The sequence below is a fragment of the Salmo trutta genome, chromosome 7 (assembly GCF_901001165.1).
Source record: "Salmo trutta chromosome 7, fSalTru1.1, whole genome shotgun sequence".
Lineage (NCBI taxonomy): Eukaryota > Metazoa > Chordata > Actinopteri > Salmoniformes > Salmonidae > Salmo > Salmo trutta.
The window spans coordinates 32,055,876-32,074,893 of NC_042963.1; the positions used below are offsets into that span (position 1 = coordinate 32,055,876).

At 45.9% G+C, this 19,018-nt stretch overlaps 2 protein-coding genes across 3 annotated transcripts in view; both read right to left on the reverse strand.

Annotated features, from left to right (window-relative positions):
* Positions 1–19,018, reverse strand: part of kcp (kielin cysteine rich BMP regulator) — a 53,762-nt gene that overhangs the window by 30,157 nt on the left and 4,587 nt on the right. For both annotated transcript variants that reach the window (XM_029758604.1, XM_029758605.1), the window contains exons 3-11: positions 18,920–18,992; positions 18,015–18,310; positions 17,704–17,872; positions 1,056–1,129; positions 847–940; positions 679–761; positions 431–524; positions 249–328; positions 52–137 (exon numbers count right to left, since the gene is read on the reverse strand). In XM_029758604.1, coding sequence (XP_029614464.1) covers positions 52–137; positions 249–328; positions 431–524; positions 679–761; positions 847–940; positions 1,056–1,129; positions 17,704–17,872; positions 18,015–18,310; positions 18,920–18,992 — 1,049 coding nt within the window. The remainder of the gene's footprint in view (positions 1–51; positions 138–248; positions 329–430; positions 525–678; positions 762–846; positions 941–1,055; positions 1,130–17,703; positions 17,873–18,014; positions 18,311–18,919; positions 18,993–19,018) is intronic.
* On the reverse strand, positions 2,661–13,043 carry LOC115197249 (uncharacterized). The gene is made up of 4 exons (XM_029758615.1): positions 11,547–13,043; positions 4,656–5,053; positions 3,265–4,517; positions 2,661–3,148 (listed from the first exon to the last, which is right to left on the reverse strand). The coding sequence occupies exons 1-4, from the start codon at positions 12,172–12,174 to the stop codon at positions 2,956–2,958; spliced, it is 2,472 nt and encodes an 823-aa protein (XP_029614475.1). The 5' UTR covers positions 12,175–13,043; the 3' UTR covers positions 2,661–2,955.

Below are 19,018 nucleotides of genomic sequence, written 5' to 3' on the forward strand. Positions count from 1 at the left end.
ACTACATGTGCTACTACAGCTATGATACTGGAGGTTTTATGTGTGTGTTACCGTGGGCAACAGTCTCCGGGGCGACGGACAGAGTTGGGACAGGAAATGGCAGGGCAGGGTCGAGGCGAGCAGAGGACATCTCCATTCTGAGGAGAGAGAGGAGAAACACACACACACACGTCAGGGTCTGTTTTAGACACATACTGAATGCACAAATATTTGACATACAGAGACACAGAGCTCTCTCACAGTCTTACCATACACACACACTCCTGACAGCGGTCTACACTAGGGACCTGGGCTCCATTCAGGAAGTCCTGGCCATTCATTCTGCAACCTGAAACACACATAATCACACACTGTCACTGTATACTCAATTATACGCACACACACACACACAGACAGACACACGCACGCACACGCAGACAGGGTGTCTCACCGTGGCAGACTGGGCAGCAGGTATTGGGTGGTGCGGAGGAAGGGTTCCGACATGGAGGGCTACACCTCTCTGTCTCACATTTAACAACACCCTCCTGGCAAAAGTTAAAGGTCAGGAAATTAATCTACAGTAAAAGTAAATTCCTGTCAGCACATGAAGCCATCTCTAGTGGATTATGAGAAATAGAAAGAACAAAAGAGAGAGAGAAAGAAGGAGAAAGAAAGGAAGCAAGTGAGAAAGAGACTCACCTGACAGTAACAGAGACTACAGGGGTTTTCTGATGGTCTCCATTTAGCTCTGTGGTGGTAATGGATGCCTGTATGGATACAACCTACAGACACCCATCACAAATAAATGCATATGTCAGTAATAAGAACACATGATTGCTTCTGTCAGAGTGTATGAATTAAACAAACCTCTACAGCGAGGGCAGCACTCTCCATGAAGTGCCTCCTGTTCAGAGCAGTCGAGGGGGGGGCAGGAAGGGGGGGAACACACCATACTACCCTCCTAGCACAACCCACAGAAAGAAAGAGCAAATAATCATAATTTAGTCAATGTATGTAAGTGTTGAAGTGTATGTTGGTGCGTACTGTATGTGTCAGTGTATGGCAGACATATTCACCTTGCAGGTGCAGGTCTGGCAGCCGTCAATGGTGTTGATAGAGGAATTATAGGGACGACCATCCAACTTACACCCTACAGACAGAAAGAGAGAGAGGTTAGGGAGGTATGTGTATGTTTGTTCTGTGTACTCGTATCTGTCCATGTCCACATGCTAGCAAGTATGTGTGTGTATATGATGGATGTGTGGGCTGAGGAGGTAGTGGGCTGAGGAGGGGGGGGGGGGGGGGGGGGGGGGTGAGTGTCTAGTTGTCAGCAGTATCTATCTGACAAACAATCAGACCTAAGAATAATACCCTGGTAATTGGAATGTGTGTTTCTGTGTGATATCCCTCCCTCCCTCCCTCTAACTCTCTCTCCCTCTAATTCTCTCTCCGTCTCTCTCCCTCTAACTCTCTCTCCGTCTCTCTCCAGAACATCTGGCTTTCCTCTTTAGTAATGACACAACAGCATGCTGCTCATATAACACACACACATGCGCACAAACACACACGCACACACACACACACACACACACACACACACACACACACACACACACACACACACACACACACACACACACACACACACACACACACACACACACACACACACACACACAGAGAGAGAGAGATGTTTTACAGCTGTAACCATAAACAGAGGTGCCTGCCGTGGTACAGAGTTAGAGACTGCCCCGGTGAGTACATTAACACACAATTGACTTGTCAGAGCAACAGTTTGTGTGTGTGTGTGTATATGTGTGTGTGTCTGTGTGTGTGTGTGTGTGTGTGTGTGAGGCAGCCCACCAACTGTGCCAGGAAGCATTTCCGACACTCATCCGAGCATGCAGGCCAACGCAGAAAGATCAAAGAGTGTATGAGTGCGTGTTTGTGTCTGCATAAGAGTGACTGACTGTGTGTGTGTGTGTGTGTGTGTGTGTGTGTGTGTGTGTGTGTGTGTGTGTGTGTGTGTGTGTGTGTGTGTGTGTGTGTGTGTGTGTGTGTGTGTGTGTGTGTGTGTGTGTGTGTGTCGGCTGGATGCCATCAGAAACAATTAAGAGAGAAAAGACGGACAGAAAAGAAAGATGGACAGAAAAAAACAAGAGGAGACAAAGACAGTAGACAGAGAGGCTGGGGAAAGAAAAAGAAAGACTGATTAAGACAGAAGATAAGAGAGAGAGGTAGGAATGAGAGAGTGTGAGGGATGGAAAGATAAATGAAGAGAAGACGGAGAGAGATAGAGGGGGAGAGAGATGGGAGAGAGAGAGAGAGAGAGAGAGAGAGAGAGAGAGAGAGAGAGAGAGAGAGAGAGAGAGAGAGAGAGAGAGAGATTGAAGGCATAATATCATGTTTGCAGTACATTCCAACAGGGTCGTTTCTATAGGGAACATGACAGAACAGAGACCCATTCGACATATACCGGCCTACTGTGTGAATATGTGTGTGTGTGTGTGGAAATGGAACTTGCTTGAAAAGTAAGTAACCTTTTCATTTCTATAGGAAACATGACAGAACAAAGACACATTTTACGAATACCAGGGTGTGCATGTGTATGTGGTGAATATCATGTGGTGGGTAAACAGCGTAATAGATGAAGAGTAAAAGCAGCAACAAAGAACACTAGAAACATTCACTCCCTTTATCTAATACAGTGTGGTACATTGTTTACACCTCCTGATGTCTAAATATCTCCTACTTCAGTTAAATATTCAAAGGAAGTGCAACAGGGTGTGCAGGCTTTCATTCCAACCCATCATCAACGTGTATTCCAGAAAGAGAAAAGTGTCCTATCTCCAGACTTGGTAACCCGCCTTGGTAATGAAAGCTCTAATGTCGAACTGCATTAGTTTTTCATGACAAAAAAGCATTTTCTAGTCATCTTCCACTACGCTGAATGACATGGGCGCCGGTCAGCACTGGTTACCAGCCCTGGCAGATGACGTACGCTCCGGTGGTTGGGTCAAGCCACTCAGTAAAGCAGGAGCCACAGTTCCGCAAACGACACTCAGCCATCGGGTTACCAAGACAACGTGCTTCACGGCAGAGGTCAGGGCAGGTCAAGGGGGCAGAGCCAAGAGGACAACCGGAGAACCAGTGTAGTTCAAAACAAAACCTACAACACACACACAAACCTATGAGAAGATACAAGAACAACTTCTACTCTAAAGAGATATATTCATTACTCATTGGTTGCTGTTTACATCCCCTCTCTAATTGACCGATGGTTACCTGCTATCTGGGGTGATTGGCAGCCAAATGCCCCGTCCCCTCTGTGACATCACCTTGTGGGTGTAGTAGTTATCAGAATGCTTCTGTCCCGCCCACTCCCGCTCCAGCTGACCAATCAGGGCTTGGCTCTCCTCTTGATCCAGAGCCATCCAATCCTGCAAAGGCCAGTGCTGAGGCAGGGCTGTGATTGGAGAGCAGGTTCTTGTAATGTGGTTAAGAGTGTGTTGATTGGTTGAAATTAGCTGCTGTTGGGTGTGGTAGTAGAACCGTAGGTAGTGCGGTCCGTTGTAGAACCAGTTACAGCTGTCCTTATCGTAACCGTCTGGTCGAAATCCAAATGCATCAAAACCACCCCGGTCCAAACCAAAGGGGTCGAAACCATAAACACTGTAGCCACTGTCGCTAAAGAGCTCTGACATAACCTTCTCTCTTTCTCTCTCCTCCTCCTCTCCACTCTCCTCTCTCACCTCACTCTCCTTCTCTTTCTCCCCCTGAGTGTCCTCTTCTCTCTCCTCCTCCCTCATAAACAATCCATCCCAGCGCATCCCGAACCATGTAACATTGTGGCGGTCAAACCCATAGCGGTTGTATCCAGAAATGTCATAGCCCTCTCTGTCGATGTGGTCACGGTCCAAACCATCCCTATTGTAACCAAGCAGGTCCCAGCCCATGCGGTTGAAACCTTGTCTGTCATATCCATTGCGATTGTAACCACTGTGGTCAAAGCCATCATAGCCTTGTGCATTGTAATCATAGGTGCTGTGTTTATGGTTGTTTTTTGTATCTTGTCTCTTTCTGTTATAGCTGGCAGTGTCTTTCGCTCCTCTGTGGCGGCCCTTCCCTCTTTCGGCAAGGAGTGATGATGTCACATTGCAGGGAGCTCCGAGGGTTATGGGTACATACACCACACACAGTTGTTCCCGTGAAGACATCACATCATCAGGAGCAATGCCGAACGGCTTCATCTTGACGTGGCGCTGCCTCACCGGGTACTGGGTGTGTAGGTGAGTGTGCCCATGAGCTTCTTCATGAGTGTGCACGTCTCTGTGCCTGTCCTGCCAGTGTGTCCAGAGCTTGTCGATGAAAGCGGCGTGTGAGAGGTAGAGGGGGTCGTAGGCGGCCAGAGGAGAGGCCATGTGGCCCCCCACCCAGAGCCTAAATAGCCCAGACAGCCCCTGCAGAGCCTGGGAGAACAACAGAAAGTTTCCCTGGGACAGTAGCCTCTGGACGCTCACCGCGTCAGGCACAGACACCTGCTGAGACCAAGGGACAACGTCAGAGGAAAACATGACAGACAAATAAAGATCACTTTAATGACCTTTAGCAATGACATACAGTAATCATTTCATAGTGTATACATCTTCAAAACATTGTAAAATCATGAGGCTGACCGAGGTGTTGAAGCTCCGTCGTAGACAGGGGGACCAGTGGAACCGTGCAGACAAGCCCTGGAAGGAGTGGTGGGGGACACAGCCTGAGACAGAGTTGCTCTCTTGCTCTCCATCCCCCTCACTCGCTCTATCCCTCTCTTCATCCCTTTCCCTCTCGCCATTCCCCTCTCTCTCTCCGTCTCCTCCAAACATCTCGGCCTGCCAGACAGCTGAGGTCAAAAGATCCCCAGAGTCGACCGTCCACTCGAAGTACGGAACACCCAGTTGGCATGACGACACAGCCTGGAGCTCCTGCTCCACCACCCGCAGGAAGTAGCGCTGCCAGGGCAGGAAGTAGGTGTGTCCACCAGCCTGAGGGGAGAACTCAGCTCTCAGCTTGGTGAAACCGTCCCATACACCTACACAAAAACCAACATGAAAACAAGACTGATCCAAGGTATAATAGAGAACAAATCTCAGTTAGCTGTACACTTTGGTAGCAAAGAGTTAGCTGTATATGAGTACCTGGCTAGTAGAGTTAGCTGTAAAAGTGTATCTAGCTAGTAGAGTAAGCTGTACAGTGTACCTAGCTAGTAGAGATAGCTGAACAAGTGTACCTAGCTAGTAGAGTTAGCTGTACAAGTCTATCTAGCTACTAGAGTAAGCTGTACAGGTGTACCTGGTTATTAGAGTTAGCATTAGCTGTAAAGGTATACCAGGCTAGTAGGGAGTTAGCTATACATGTGTACCTAGCTAGTGGGGAGTTTGCTATACAGGTGTGCCTAGCTAGCTAGGGAGTTAGCTATACAGGTGTACCAGGGTTTCCGTTAGGGACATTTCACCGGAAGCATTTTAATTTAAAGCTGTAAACGGATACCAGAGTAGTAGGGTGTTAGCTATACAGGTGTACCTCGCTAGTAGGGAGTTAGCTATACAGGTGTACCTAGCTAGTAGGCAGTTAGCTATACAGGTGTACCTAGCTAGTAAGGAGTTAGCTATACAGGTTTACCTAGCTAGTAGGGAGTTAGCTATACAGGTGTACCTAGCTAGCTAGGGAGTTAGCTGTACAGGTGTAACTAGCTAGCTAGGGAGTTGGCTATACAGGTGTACCTAGCTAGTAAGGAGTTAGCTATACAGGTGTACCTAGCTAGCTAGAGAGTTAGCTGTACAGGTGTACCTAGCTAGCTAGGGAGTTAGCTGTACAGGTATCCAGGGTTTCCATTAGGAAGATATGACGCGAGACATTTGACCGTCAGCCTTTTAATTTAACGGACATTTGATACATTTACCAGACCCATATGAATTGGGTGCGTAACCTGATTAGGGCGTCCACCCACGATGCTTAGAATGACAGAAATCACATTTATGTTTATTTATCTTATCAGAACATGCAACTAGAAGATGCAACGGCAATGTCCTTCTAACTGAATTCGCAAGTCGGTTAGGACATCTACTTTGTGAATGACATACGTACTTTTTCCAACAATTGTTTACAGACAGATTATTTCACTGTATCACAATTCCAGTGGGTTAGAAGTTTACATACACTAAATTGACTGTGCCTTTAAACAGCTTGGAAAATTCCAGAAAATGATGTAATGGATTTAGAAGCTTCTTTTAGGCTAATTGACATCATTTGAGTCAATTGGAGGTGTACCTGTGGATGTATTTCAAGGCCTACCTTCAAACTCAGTGCCTCTTTGCTTGACATCATGGGAAAATCAAAAGAAATCAGCCAGGTCTGGTTCATCCTTGGCAGCAATTTCCAAACGCCTGAAGGTACCACGTTCATCTGTACAAACAATAATACGCAAGTATAAAAACCATGGGACCACGCAGCCGTCATATGGCTCTGGAAGGAGACGCGTTCTAGAGATGAATGAACTTTGGTGCAAAAAGTGCAAATCAATCCCAGAACAACAGCAAAGGACAATGTGAAGATGCTGGAGGAAACAGGTACAAAAGTATCTATATCCACAGTAAAACGAGTCTTATCCTGAAAGGCTGCTCAGCAAGGAAGAAGCCACTGCTCCAAAACCGCCATAAAAACAGCCAGACTACGGTTTGCAACTGCACATGGGGACAAAGATCATACTTTTTGGAGAAATGTCCTCTGGTCTGATGAAACAAAAATAGAACTGTTTGGCCACAATGACCATCGTTATGTTTGGAGGAACAAGGGGGAGACCTGCAAGCCGAGGAACACCATCCCAACCGTGAAGCACGGGATGTGGCAGGATCATGTTGTGGGGGAGCTTTGCTGCAGGAGGGACTGGTGCACTTCACAAAATAGATGGGATCATGAGGGAGGAAAAGTATGTGGATATATTGAAGCAACATCTCAAGACATCAGTCAGGAAGTTAAAGCTTGGTCACAAATGGGTCTTCCAAATGGACAATGACCCCAAGCATTCTTCCAAAGTTCTGGCAAAATGGCTTAAGGACAACAAAGTCAAGGTATTGGAGTGGCCATCACAAAGCCCTGACCTCAATCCTATAGAAAATTTGTGGGCAGAACTGAAAAAGTCTGTGCGAGCAAGGTGGCCTACAAACCTGACTCAGTTACACCAGCTCTGTCAGGAGGAATGGGCCAAAATTCACCCAACTTATTGTGGGAAGCTTGTGGAAGGCTACCCAAAACGTTTGACCCAAGTTAAACAATTTAAAGGCAATGCTACCAAATACTAATTGAGTGTATGTAAACTCCTGACCCACTGGGAATGTGATGAAAGAAATAAAAGCTGAAATAAATCATTCTCTATTATTCTGACATTTCACATTCTTAAAATAAAGTGGTGATCCTAACTGACCTAAGACAGGGATTTTTTCCGAGGATTAAATGTCAGGAATTGTGAAACACTGAGTTTAAATGTATTTGGCTAAGGTGTATGTAAACTTCCGACTTCAACTGTATATATATATATTATTATATATATTTAAAAAATATATATTTTCCTTTATTATTTTCGCATAACCCTACCACCCCTCCCCTAATTGGAGTAAACTAATGGACAACAACACTTAGGCTTTTACTTCCAGCTTCTACTGTACATACTGTATACATTTTACAGACACAATGTAGTTTACAATATTTATATTTTGTTTGTTTTTAATCCCATTCTTCAGCTACCATCAACCTCTCTCATCTATCTCTGCTGTTTCACAAAAGTTCTGAACCTACAGTATATACATTTTACAGACACAGTATATTTTACATTAGTTACCTTGTTGTTTTTAGTCGCAAATGTTCTTTGCATAATGCAATTAGCGGGAACACACTGTTGTCAAAAGCTTCATCTTCATCAAAAGCTTAATCTTCAAATAATATTTTTGCAGGAATCTCCTTGCAAATGATTTTGCCGAAGATTGCACATGCGAGCGGTTTTATGTGAGAGATGAAAATATCTGTTCGAAATTTAGAAAGAGGGGAGATCTAAAGATGCAACAACTAGCATGGGTTGCTAATGTGACTAGGATTGTGCCTATGGCTACTGGACAATGAAAGAAAGTTGATTTGAAAAACAATAGAACATTGGCTACAAATAGGCTACTGGTTTCAATAGCATATGGAAGTTTAAAAAAAAACATTTTTAATAATTGCCTCCATGTTTTAAGGTCAGATTTTACTTTGAAGCAAAGCAAGACGTGCCTCATAATATTCATGAAAATGTTCAGGTTTCAAACAATTAAGTATATGTGTTCAAAATGCATACTGCCTCCAGCTCATTGTAAGTTGGTGTGTGACGTGATGAAGCCTGCCTACCGTTGCCTATGCACTTGAATAGCGAATTGGAAATGCGCATCAATTATCAGTTGAGAAATTTAAATAGTAGCTCTTTTTAATCGTGGCCATCAAAACAGTTTTTAACATACGATTGAATTTATAATTGTTGCGCAATGATTGGGCTTATAAAAGAATGTTTCACTCTTGCAGTAACAAATGAGCTTTTTGAGGAGCTGTAGCAGCAGCTCGCACTGTCTGACAGATTTTCCACTCATAGGCTCTGTAGCTGTATGCTGTGCATGTGTGATCAACATAACGACTAACAAAAATACACAAGCACCAATTTAATTCCACTAAATTATGTAAATTAACCTATACACCGATAAGCATGACCAGTTAAATGTATTTCCATCAACTGGTATTTCCATCAATGATTAGGCTAAAAATAATTATTTAGTAATGCAATTGTTTTCTCTCCCGGCCAATTGACCGGCGCCAGTTTTATTTATCGGCTTTTCATTCTTTTTTGGGGGGCCAAAAGCCGGCTCTTACTAGCTAATGGAAACCCTGAGGTATTGGGACAGTGAATTTATGTAGATGGCTCTGTTCTCCAGCACTTTGGATTTGAAATTATACAACGACTAAGAGGTTAAAGTGCAGACTGACAGCTTTGGTTTGAAGGTATTTTCATCCATATCGGTTGAACCGTTTAGAAAAAACAGAACTTTAGGACGACCAAAAGTATTAGGACAAATTCATTTACATGTGTATTAAAGAAGTAAAAAGATAAGTATTTGGTCCCATATTCATAGCACGCAATGCCACATCAAGCTTGTGACTCTACAAATTTGTTGGATGCATTTGCTTTTTGTTTTGGTCATGTTTCAGAATATTTTGTGCCCAATAGAAATGAATGGTAAATAATGTAGTGTGTCATTTTGGAGTAACATTTGTTGTTAATAACAATAGAATATGTTTCTAAACACTTCTACCTTAATGTGGATGCTACCATGATTACGGATAATCCTACATTAATCGTGGATAATGATGAGTGAGAAAGTTAGACGCACGAATATCATACTCCCACAAAAATGCTAACCTCCCCTGTTACATGATCACTCATCATGACACAAAAAGTGCAGTAATTTCTACACGGTGTACCGATATGGATGAAAATACCCTCAAATTAAAACTGACAGTCTGCACTTTAACCTCATAGTCAATGTATCACTTCAAATCCAAAGTGATGGAGTACAGAGCCAAAACAGCAAAAATTGTGTCACTGTCCCATTACCTTTGGAGCTCACTATAACTGTGCACAGGTGTACCTAGGTAGTTGGGAGTGAGCTGTACACAGGTATACCTAGCTAGTTAGGAGTGAGCTGTACACAGGTATACCTAGCTAGTTGGGAGTGAGCTGTAAACAGGTATACCTAGCTAGTTGGGAGTGAGCTGTAAACAGGTGTACCTATAGTAGCTAGTTAGGAGTGAGCTGTACACAGGTATACCTAGCTAGTTGGGAGTGAGCTGTACACAGGTATACCTAGCTAGTTGGGAGTTAGCTGTACACAGGTGTACCTAGCTAGTTGGGAGTGAGCTGTACACAGGTGTACCTAGCTAGTTGGGAGTGAGCTGTACACAGGTATACCTAGCTAGTTGGGAGTGAGCTGTAAACCGGTGTACCTACAGTAGCTAGTTGGGAGTGAGCTGTAAACCGGTGTACCTAGCTGGTTGGGAGTGAGCTGTAAACTGGTGTACCTACAGTAGCTAGTTGGGAGTGAGCTGTAAACCGGTGTACCTACAGCAGCTAGTTAGGAGTGAGCTGTAAACCGGTGTACCTAGCTAGTTGGGAGTGAGCTGTAAACCGGTGTACCTACAGTAGCTAGTTGGGAGTGAGCTGTAAACCGGTGTACCTAGCTAGTTGGGAGTGAGCTGTAAACTGGTGTACCTACAGTAGCTAGTTGGGAGTGAGCTGTAAACCGGTGTACAAACAGTAGCTAGTTGGGAGTGAGCTGTAAACCGGTGTACCTACAGCAGCTAGTTAGGAGTGAGCTGTAAACCGGTGTACCTACAGCAGCTAGTTAGGAGTGAGCTGTAAACCGGTGTACCTACAGCAGCTAGTTAGGAGTGAGCTGTAAACCGGTGTACCTAGCTAATTGGGAGTGAGCTGTAAACCGGTGTACCTACAGTAGCTAGTTGGGAGTGAGCTGTAAACCGGTGTACCTACAGTAGCTAGTTGGGAGTGAGCTGTAAACCGGTGTACCTAGCTAGTTGGGAGTGAGCTGTAAACCGGTGTACCTAGCTAGTTGGGAGTGAGCTGTAAACCGGTGTACCTACAGTAGCTAGTTGGGAGTGAGCTGTAAACCGGTGTACCTAGCTAGTTGGGAGTGAGCTGTAAACTGGTGTACCTACAGTAGCTAGTTGGGAGTGAGCTGTAAACCGGTGTACCTAGCTAGTTGGGAGTGAGCTGTAAACCGGTGTACCTACAGTAGCTAGTTAGGAGTGAGCTGTAAACCGGTGTACCTAGCTAGTTGGGAGTGAGCTGTAAACTGGTGTACCTACAGTAGCTAGTTGGGAGTGAGCTGTAAACCGGTGTACCTACAGTAGCTAGTTGGGAGTGAGCTGTAAACCGGTGTACCTACAGTAGCTAGTTAGGAGTGAGCTGTAAACTGGTGTACCTACAGTAGCTAGTTAGGGGTGAGCTGTACACAGGTATACCTAGCTAGTTGGGAGTGAGCTGTAAACCGGTGTACCTACAGTAGCTAGTTAGGAGTGAGCTGTAAACTGGTGTACCTACAGTAGCTAGTTGGGAGTGAGCTGTAAACCGGTGTACCTACAGTAGCTAGTTGGGAGTGAGCTGTAAACCGGTGTACCTAGCTGGTTGGGAGTTAGCTGTAAACCGGTGTACCTAGCTGGTTGGGAGTGAGCTGTAAACCGGTGTACCTAGCTGGTTGGGAGTGAGCTGTAAACCGGTGTACCTAGCTGGTTGGGAGTGAGCTGTAAACCGGTGTACCTAGCTGGTTGGGAGTGAGCTGTACACAGGTGTACCTAGCTAGTTGGGAGTTAGCTGTACACAGGTATACCTGGCTGGTTGGGAGTGAGCTGTAAACAGGTGTACCTAGCTGGTTGGGAGTGAGCTGTACACAGGTATACCTAGCTAGTTGGGAGTGAGCTGTACACAGGTGTACCTGGCTGTGCGTAGAGCCTTCTGATGGCTCGTTGGTACTGGCGTCTCTCTTTCAGGGTCAGGTCTCGTATCTCCTTCCGCTGTGTCAGTTGACTACACCCACACTGCACCGCTCCGCTTTGATCACACAAACACTCTTCACAGCCATGCCTGAACCTCTCCCCGTAGCTCCGTGGCAGGCTATTGTAGAGGCAGCCACAGGCGTGGACGCAACCCACCTCAGAGCAGCGCTGGCCGGGGGAGAAACTTACAGCCTCTCCCTCTCCCTGCAGGTCCCTGACCCTGGCCTGACAGGCTGACACAGACAGGTACTCACAGCTGTAGGTGAAATCAGCATCCGTCCCGTCAAACCCACTAGCATTTTTCTCTCTCCCTCTCTCCTCCTTTCTTTCTCTCTGCTGGTCTGGCCTGGTCAGGTTGAACCACTGGTAACCAAAGTGATCAGATCCGTCCTCCTCCAATGTCCTCTTGTCAGTTATTTCTCCAAACCATGCCTCTTCCTCCTTTTGGCCCCTTCCACTTTGCTCCTGGTTGGAGGTTGTGTTGTATCCATGGCGACCATTGCCCTGGCTGTCGTAGCCAACGAGAGGGCTCGGTTCGGGCAGGCGGAAGCAGCAGGCTCCCATCATGCACTGCTCCTGACAGGCCTCGAGGGAGCGGAAGTTGTTGTTGCTGTTTCCTGTGCAGAACAGGAAGTGGTCACAGCGGCCATGGGCGGGGCTGAAGGACCAGCGACGCTGAGGTGAACTCTGACCTCTACAGCTGCCCTCTGGACGGGGCTGCCAGCATGCCTACACACGCACACACAGCGCCTTTTACCCTCCCTAACCCAGTGCAGAATTCTCCATTAAACATCAGGACAATGCTAGTCTAATGTTAGGCATTAAGTACTACAAAGCAGTGGTGAGTTTCCAGAAAACCTTGTTGCTAAACTGGAGTTTTTCTTTCAACAACCTAGCCGCACCAGACATGAGAGAGAAACGGACTCCAACATCTCAGAAGAGGTAAGGTTTTGTCTTTTCGTTTAGGCAGTTGCTCGTAATTAGCTGGATGGCTAAAGAGATTATCCCTGAATCACTACGAATTGTGTGGTGCAGACCAATTTATTGGATGCGTATGACAGCTCCCCGAAGCGCAATAAGTATGAATGTTCTGACTTCTGCAGAGGCCGCATTGCTGTAAATGCTATATGGACACTGCAGATCTCGGATTGACCATAAATCGACTTTCAGAGTAACTTGGGTCTCAGTCCTTGAGAGAAAAGTACAACTTTAGCTATGAAGGCTTTGGAAAACTCAACCCAGATTGTTTAACAACACAGCTCTAACTATTATACAGCACTACCCCACAGCAGATCACTACACACTATTTACATCTCAGGAGAAATCTACAACACTAACTACTAGCATGCAATTCTACAGCAATGCAAAACTGTAGAAAACACAGCTCTGCAGTGCACACGCAACTCTACAACACAACTCTACAACACAACTCTACAGCACAACTCTACAACACAACTCTACAGCACAACTCTACAGCACAACTCTACAACACAACTCTACAGCACAACTCTACAGCACAACTCTACAGCACAACTCTACAGCACAACTCTACAGCACAACTCTACAACACAACTCTACAACACAACTCTACAGCACAGCAGTGGTTTTTAACTTGTAGTATGCGGAGGTACTGCAGGTGGGCCTCAATTGTTTGAATTAGTTTTTCTTCCAAAAATAATAACATAATGATGTTATAAACAATTTCACAAATTGTTTAACAAACATCCATCTTGGGGCCTCCTGAGTGGCACAGCGGTCTAAGGCACTGCATCGCAGTGCTAGAGGCGTCACTACAGATCCGGGTTTGATCCCGGGCTGTGTTGCAGCCAGCTGCGACCGGGAGACCCATGAGGCGGCGCACAATTGGCCCAGCATCGTCTGGGTTAGGGGAGGGTTTGGCTGGCCGGGCGAATGCACTCTGACTTCTGTCGCCAGCTGTACGACAGATTGGTGTGGCTGGCTTCCGGGTTAAGCAAGCAGTCTGTCAAGAAGCAGTGTGGCTTAGCGGGGTCATGTTTCAGTCTGTCAAGAAGCAGTGTGGCTTAGCGGGGGTCATGTTTCAGTCTGTCAAGAAGCAGTGTGGCTTAGCAGGGTCATGTTTCAGTCTGTCAAGAAGCAGTGTGGCTTAGCGGGGGTCATGTTTCAGTCTGTCAAGAAGCAGTGTGGCTTAGCGGGGTCATGTTTCAGTCTGTCAAGAAGCAGCGTGGCTTAGTGGGGTCATGTTTCAGTCTGTCAAGAAGCAGTGTGGCTTAGCGGGGTCATGTTTCAGTCTGTCAAGAAGCAGCGTGGCTTAGTGGGGTCATGTTTCAGTCTGTCAAGAAGCAGTGTGGCTTAGCGGGGGTCATGTTTCAGTCTGTCAAGAAGCAGTGTGGCTTAGCAGGGTCATGTTTCAGTCTGTCAAGAAGCAGTGTGGCTTAGCAGGGTCATGTTTCAGTCTGTCAAGAAGCAGTGTGGCTTAGCAGGGTCATGTTTCAGTCTGTCAAGAAGCAGTGTGGCTTAGCAGGGTCATGTTTCAGTCTGTCAAGAAGCAGTGTGGCTTAGCAGGGTCATGTTTCAGTCTGTCAAGAAGCAGTGTGGCTTAGCAGGGTCATGTTTCAGTCTGTCAAGAAGCAGTGTGGCTTAGCGGGGTCATGTTTCAGTCTGTCAAGAAGCAGTGTGGCTTAGCGGGGTCATGTTTCAGTCTGTCAAGAAGCAGTGTGGCTTAGCGGGGTCATGTTTCAGTCTGTCAAGAAGCAGTGTGGCTTAGCAGGGTCATGTTTCAGTCTGTCAAGAAGCAGTGTGGCTTAGCGGGGTCATGTTTCAGTCTGTCAAGAAGCAGTGTGGCTTAGCGGGGGTCATGTTTCAGTCTGTCAAGAAGCAGTGTGGCTTAGCGGGGGTCATGTTTCAGTCTGTCAAGAAGCAGTGTGGCTTAGCGGGGTCATGTTTCAGTCTGTCAAGAAGCAGTGTGGCTTAGCGGGGTCATGTTTCAGTCTGTCAAGAAGCAGCGTGGCTTAGCGGGGTCGTGTTTCGGAGGACGCATGGCTCTCGATCTTCGCCTCTCCCGAGTACAGCCGTTGCAGCGTTGGGATAAGACTATCAATTGGATATCACGAAAAAGGAGTAAAAAGGGGTACCCCCCACATTTGTTTTTACATCCGTCTGTAATAATAAGCCTTTAATCTGTTACATTCGCTGTAAAAATGTACTCTAAATTTGACCGCTAAGATATTTTATGTAAAAAAAAGATTGCGACTCTGTAAATGGTGGTCCTCAAGACAGTGAAAAAGTTGTGAATAGCTGCTCTACAGTACTCACACACATCTTTAGAAAACACACAGCTCTGCAGGACACAGGAAAACTCTACGACACACAACTCTAGAAAACACACAGCTCTGCAGGACACAGGAAAACTCTACGACACACACAACTCTAGAAAACACACAGCTCTGCAGGACACAGGAAAACTCTACGACACACAACTCTAGAAAACACACAGCTCTGCAGGACACAGGAAAACTCTACGACACACACATCTTTAGAAAACACACAGCTCTGCAGGACACAGGAAAACTCTACGACACACACATCTTTAGAAAACACACAGCTCTGCAGGACACAGGAAAACTCTACAACACACACAACTTTAGGAAACACAAAACTCTATAAAGTGGTGTCCAAACCTGTCAGAGTTCTGACCCACCTCAAGCCTGTCAAATGTTCTGCTGACCTGTTAGATAAACCAAGCAGCCACAAGGATCACACAAGAATCACACCAACACACTCCACTAGTATGGTCAAGTTTTGTCTAGTCTAATACACTAATCTAGAATAGTTTAAATGCCTATTCTATGTGGTAGTACCTGTGTTAGCTGTGTTTCACAGTATGTCCCGGTGGTATAGGGGGGGCACAGGCAGCGGAACCCAGCAAGGTCAGAGGTCAAAGAGACACACACACCCCCATTACGACAGGGGCGGGATTCTGGGGGGGCAGCAATGTATGCCTCTGTTTGTTTCACACATTGGATGCTTGTGTGGGTGAGTGTTGTTTGTGTCTTGTGCATGTGTGTGTGTGTGTGTGTGTGTGTGTGCACATATTCATAAATCGTTGCCGCCACTCCCAAAAAATCTGATACTAATACCAGATATACGGTACAGTGCCTTCGGAAAGTATTCAGAGCCCTTGACTTTTTTCACATTATGTTAGGTTACAGCCTTATTCTAAAATTGATTAAATCATTTTCCCCCTCTTCAATCTAAACATAATACCACATAATGACAAAGCAAAAACTGTTTTTTATAAATTGAAATATATAATTATAAAACTGAAATATCACCATTTACATAAGTATTCAGACCCTTTACTCAGTACTTTGCTGAAGCACCTTTGGCAGCGATTACAGCCTAGAGTCTTCTTGGGTATGATGTTTTTACAAGCTTGGCACACCTGTATTTGGAGAGTTTCTCCCATTCTTCTCTGCAGATCCTCTCAAGCTCTGTCAGGTTGGATGGGGAGCATTGCTGCACAGCTATTTTCAGGTCTCTCCAGAGATGTTTGATCGGGTTCAAGTCCGAGCTCTGGATAGGATACTCAAGAACATTCAGAGACTTGCTCCGAAGCCACTCCTGCGTTGTCTTGGCTGTCTGTTTAGGGTCGTTGTCCTGTTGGAAAGTGAACCTTCACCCCAGTCTGAGGTTCTGAGCGCTCTGGTGCAGGTTTTCATCAAGGATCTCTCTGTACTTTTCTCCTTTAATCTTTGCCTCTGACTAGTACCAGTCCCTGCTGCTGAAAAACATCCTCACAGAGTGATGCTGCCACCACCATGCTTCCCAGACGTGATGCTTGGCATTCAGGCCACAGAGTTCTATCTTGGTTTCATCAGACCAGAGAATCTTGTTTCTTATGGTTTGAGAGTATTTAGGTGCCTTTTGGCAAACTCTTTAGGTGCCTTTTGGGCCTATCATTGAGGAGTGTCTTCCGTCTGGCCACTCTACCATAAAGGCCTGATTGGTGGAGTGCTGCAGAGATGGTTGTCCTTCTGGAAGGTTCTCCCATCTCCACAGAGGAACTCTAAAGCTCTGACAGAGTGACCATTGGGTTCTTGGTCACCTCCCTGACCAAGTCCCTTCTCCCCCGATTGCTCCAGCTCTAGGAAGAGTGCTGGTGGTTCCAAACTTCTTTGATTTAAGAATGATGGAGGCCACTGTGTTCTTGGGAACCTTGGGGAATGTTTTGGTACCCTTCCCCAAATCTGTGCCTCGACACAATACTGTCTCGGAGCTCTACGGACCGTTCCTTTGACTCATAGCTTGGTTTTTGCTCTGACATGCACTGTCAACTGTGGGAACTTAAATAGATGGGTGGGTGCCTTTCCAAATCATGTCCAATCCATTGAATTTACAACAGGTGGACTGCAATCAACATGATCAATGGAAACAGGATGCACCTGCGCTCATAGCAAAGGGTCTGAATATTTATGTAAATAAGGTATTTCAGTTTTTATGTTTTTGCCTTTGTCATTATGGGGTATTGTATGTAGATTGCTTAGGATTATTTTATTTTTTATCCATTTTAGAATAAGACTGACACATAACAAAATGTGGAAAAAGTCAATGGGTCTGAATTCTATCTGAAGGAACTGTAAAGTATATAATGGAGCTACATATTTTAAATAGGATCATCTTTGAGAACTAACAATCACCAAAATAAAAACAAACCAAAAATGTCCTGGGGCCCCCATTGATTTTGTTATATGTTTGAGTGACTCAGATAACATAAGAACACGGCAAAATCCACAGGGCACACACTGGTTGAATCAACGTTGATTCCACATCATTTTAATGAAATGATGTTGAACCAATGTGGAAATACATTGAATTGAAGTCTGTGCCCAGTGTGAAACCATCGCAAAATGTGTGGAATTGCAAGAAATTTGCTTTAAAACTGAATTTTTTTTCATCTTAGCCCCATGAAACTATGAAAATGTATCTCTGCCCCATGGCTAAATGTGTAGATTCCCCACCACCCGCACTTACTTTGCACTGCTGCTGAAACAAATCCTAGTGTGAAACACTGGTATGCCTGTGTTTGTGTTTGTGTATGTGCAGTACGGTACCGACCGTCAGTAGGAGCAGAGCAGGTGACCTGTCCAGAGGTGCAGGTACAGAATGTGTTCCGGTGAGTCTCCCAGCGATGCCCCTCCTCTACCTGTCTCCCCTCCCACACACACCCACGCCTCACACACTCACACCCCTCCAGATACTGCACACGCGCCTGCAGGTCCACATTCTACACACACACACACACACACAGACACACACACACATAGTCAATAGTCAGCCTTGCATGAATAAGGATGAGTATACCTCAATTGCCCATTAAAATCTTTAAAAAAACATCACATTATAATACATGACTTTGCTGTGGCTACCTGGGCCTTGATCATGTCCAGCATGCGCTCCAGGCCCTCTAGCCTCTCCTCCAACCCCCTCAGCCTGTCCTCGCCCTGGGACTGAGAGACAGGTTTCACCCCATGGGGTGCTGGAGGACCCAGAAGCACCCCACCTCTCTGGGGCTGGTCGCCCTGGGGATGATGCGGGTGGAGAGAGGGGTTATGTGGCTGGTAGTTGGCTATATCCTGCTGAGGTTCCAGCCCAGGTCCACTGTCAACCCTGTCTACTGGAGCAGAGTTATTGAGCTGGGCATGGGGAGGGCCGTGCAGAGAATCTGAGAAAGAGGGGAAGGGTGAGGGGAGAAGAACAGAAAAAGAGAGTGAGTGAGTGAGGGGGGGATGAGGGGAAAAGTGAGAGAGAGTGAAAGAGGGAGGGAGAGGAGGAAGCCAGTAATCAGTTGATCTAATACAAAAACAGTAGTTAATCCGTCTGAAAATGTGAATTAACAGTCAGACTCTAAACTTAGAACTCATAAATAAACAACCTATAGGAAGTAGCCGGGCGACCACAGATAATATCTACACTAGTCCCCAGAGCGCACACACACGCACGAGCATGCACAAGAGGACACACACACACGAGCACACATGCCCACACACACAGCATATGTTTTACTATCCTTGTGGAGACCTAACATTTATTTCCATTCAAAACACTATTTTCCATAACCCCTAACCATAACCCTAACTCCTAACCCCAATTCTAACCCTAACTCTAATTGTAACCCTAACCCTAAACCTAACCCCTAAGCCTAAAATATCCTTTGTCCTTGTGGGGACCTGGTAAATATCCCACGAGAGAGAAATGTCCTTGTTTTACTATTCTTGTGGGGACTTTTGGGGATTTCCACGAGGATAGTAATACAAGCCCCCCCCCCCCGTACCTGTAATGTTGTCACAGTGCCACGGACGCCTCTGATACGCTCTGGTAGAGATCTCAGCTGTCTGCACATAACCCTACAGAGAGACCGTGATGGAGCGAT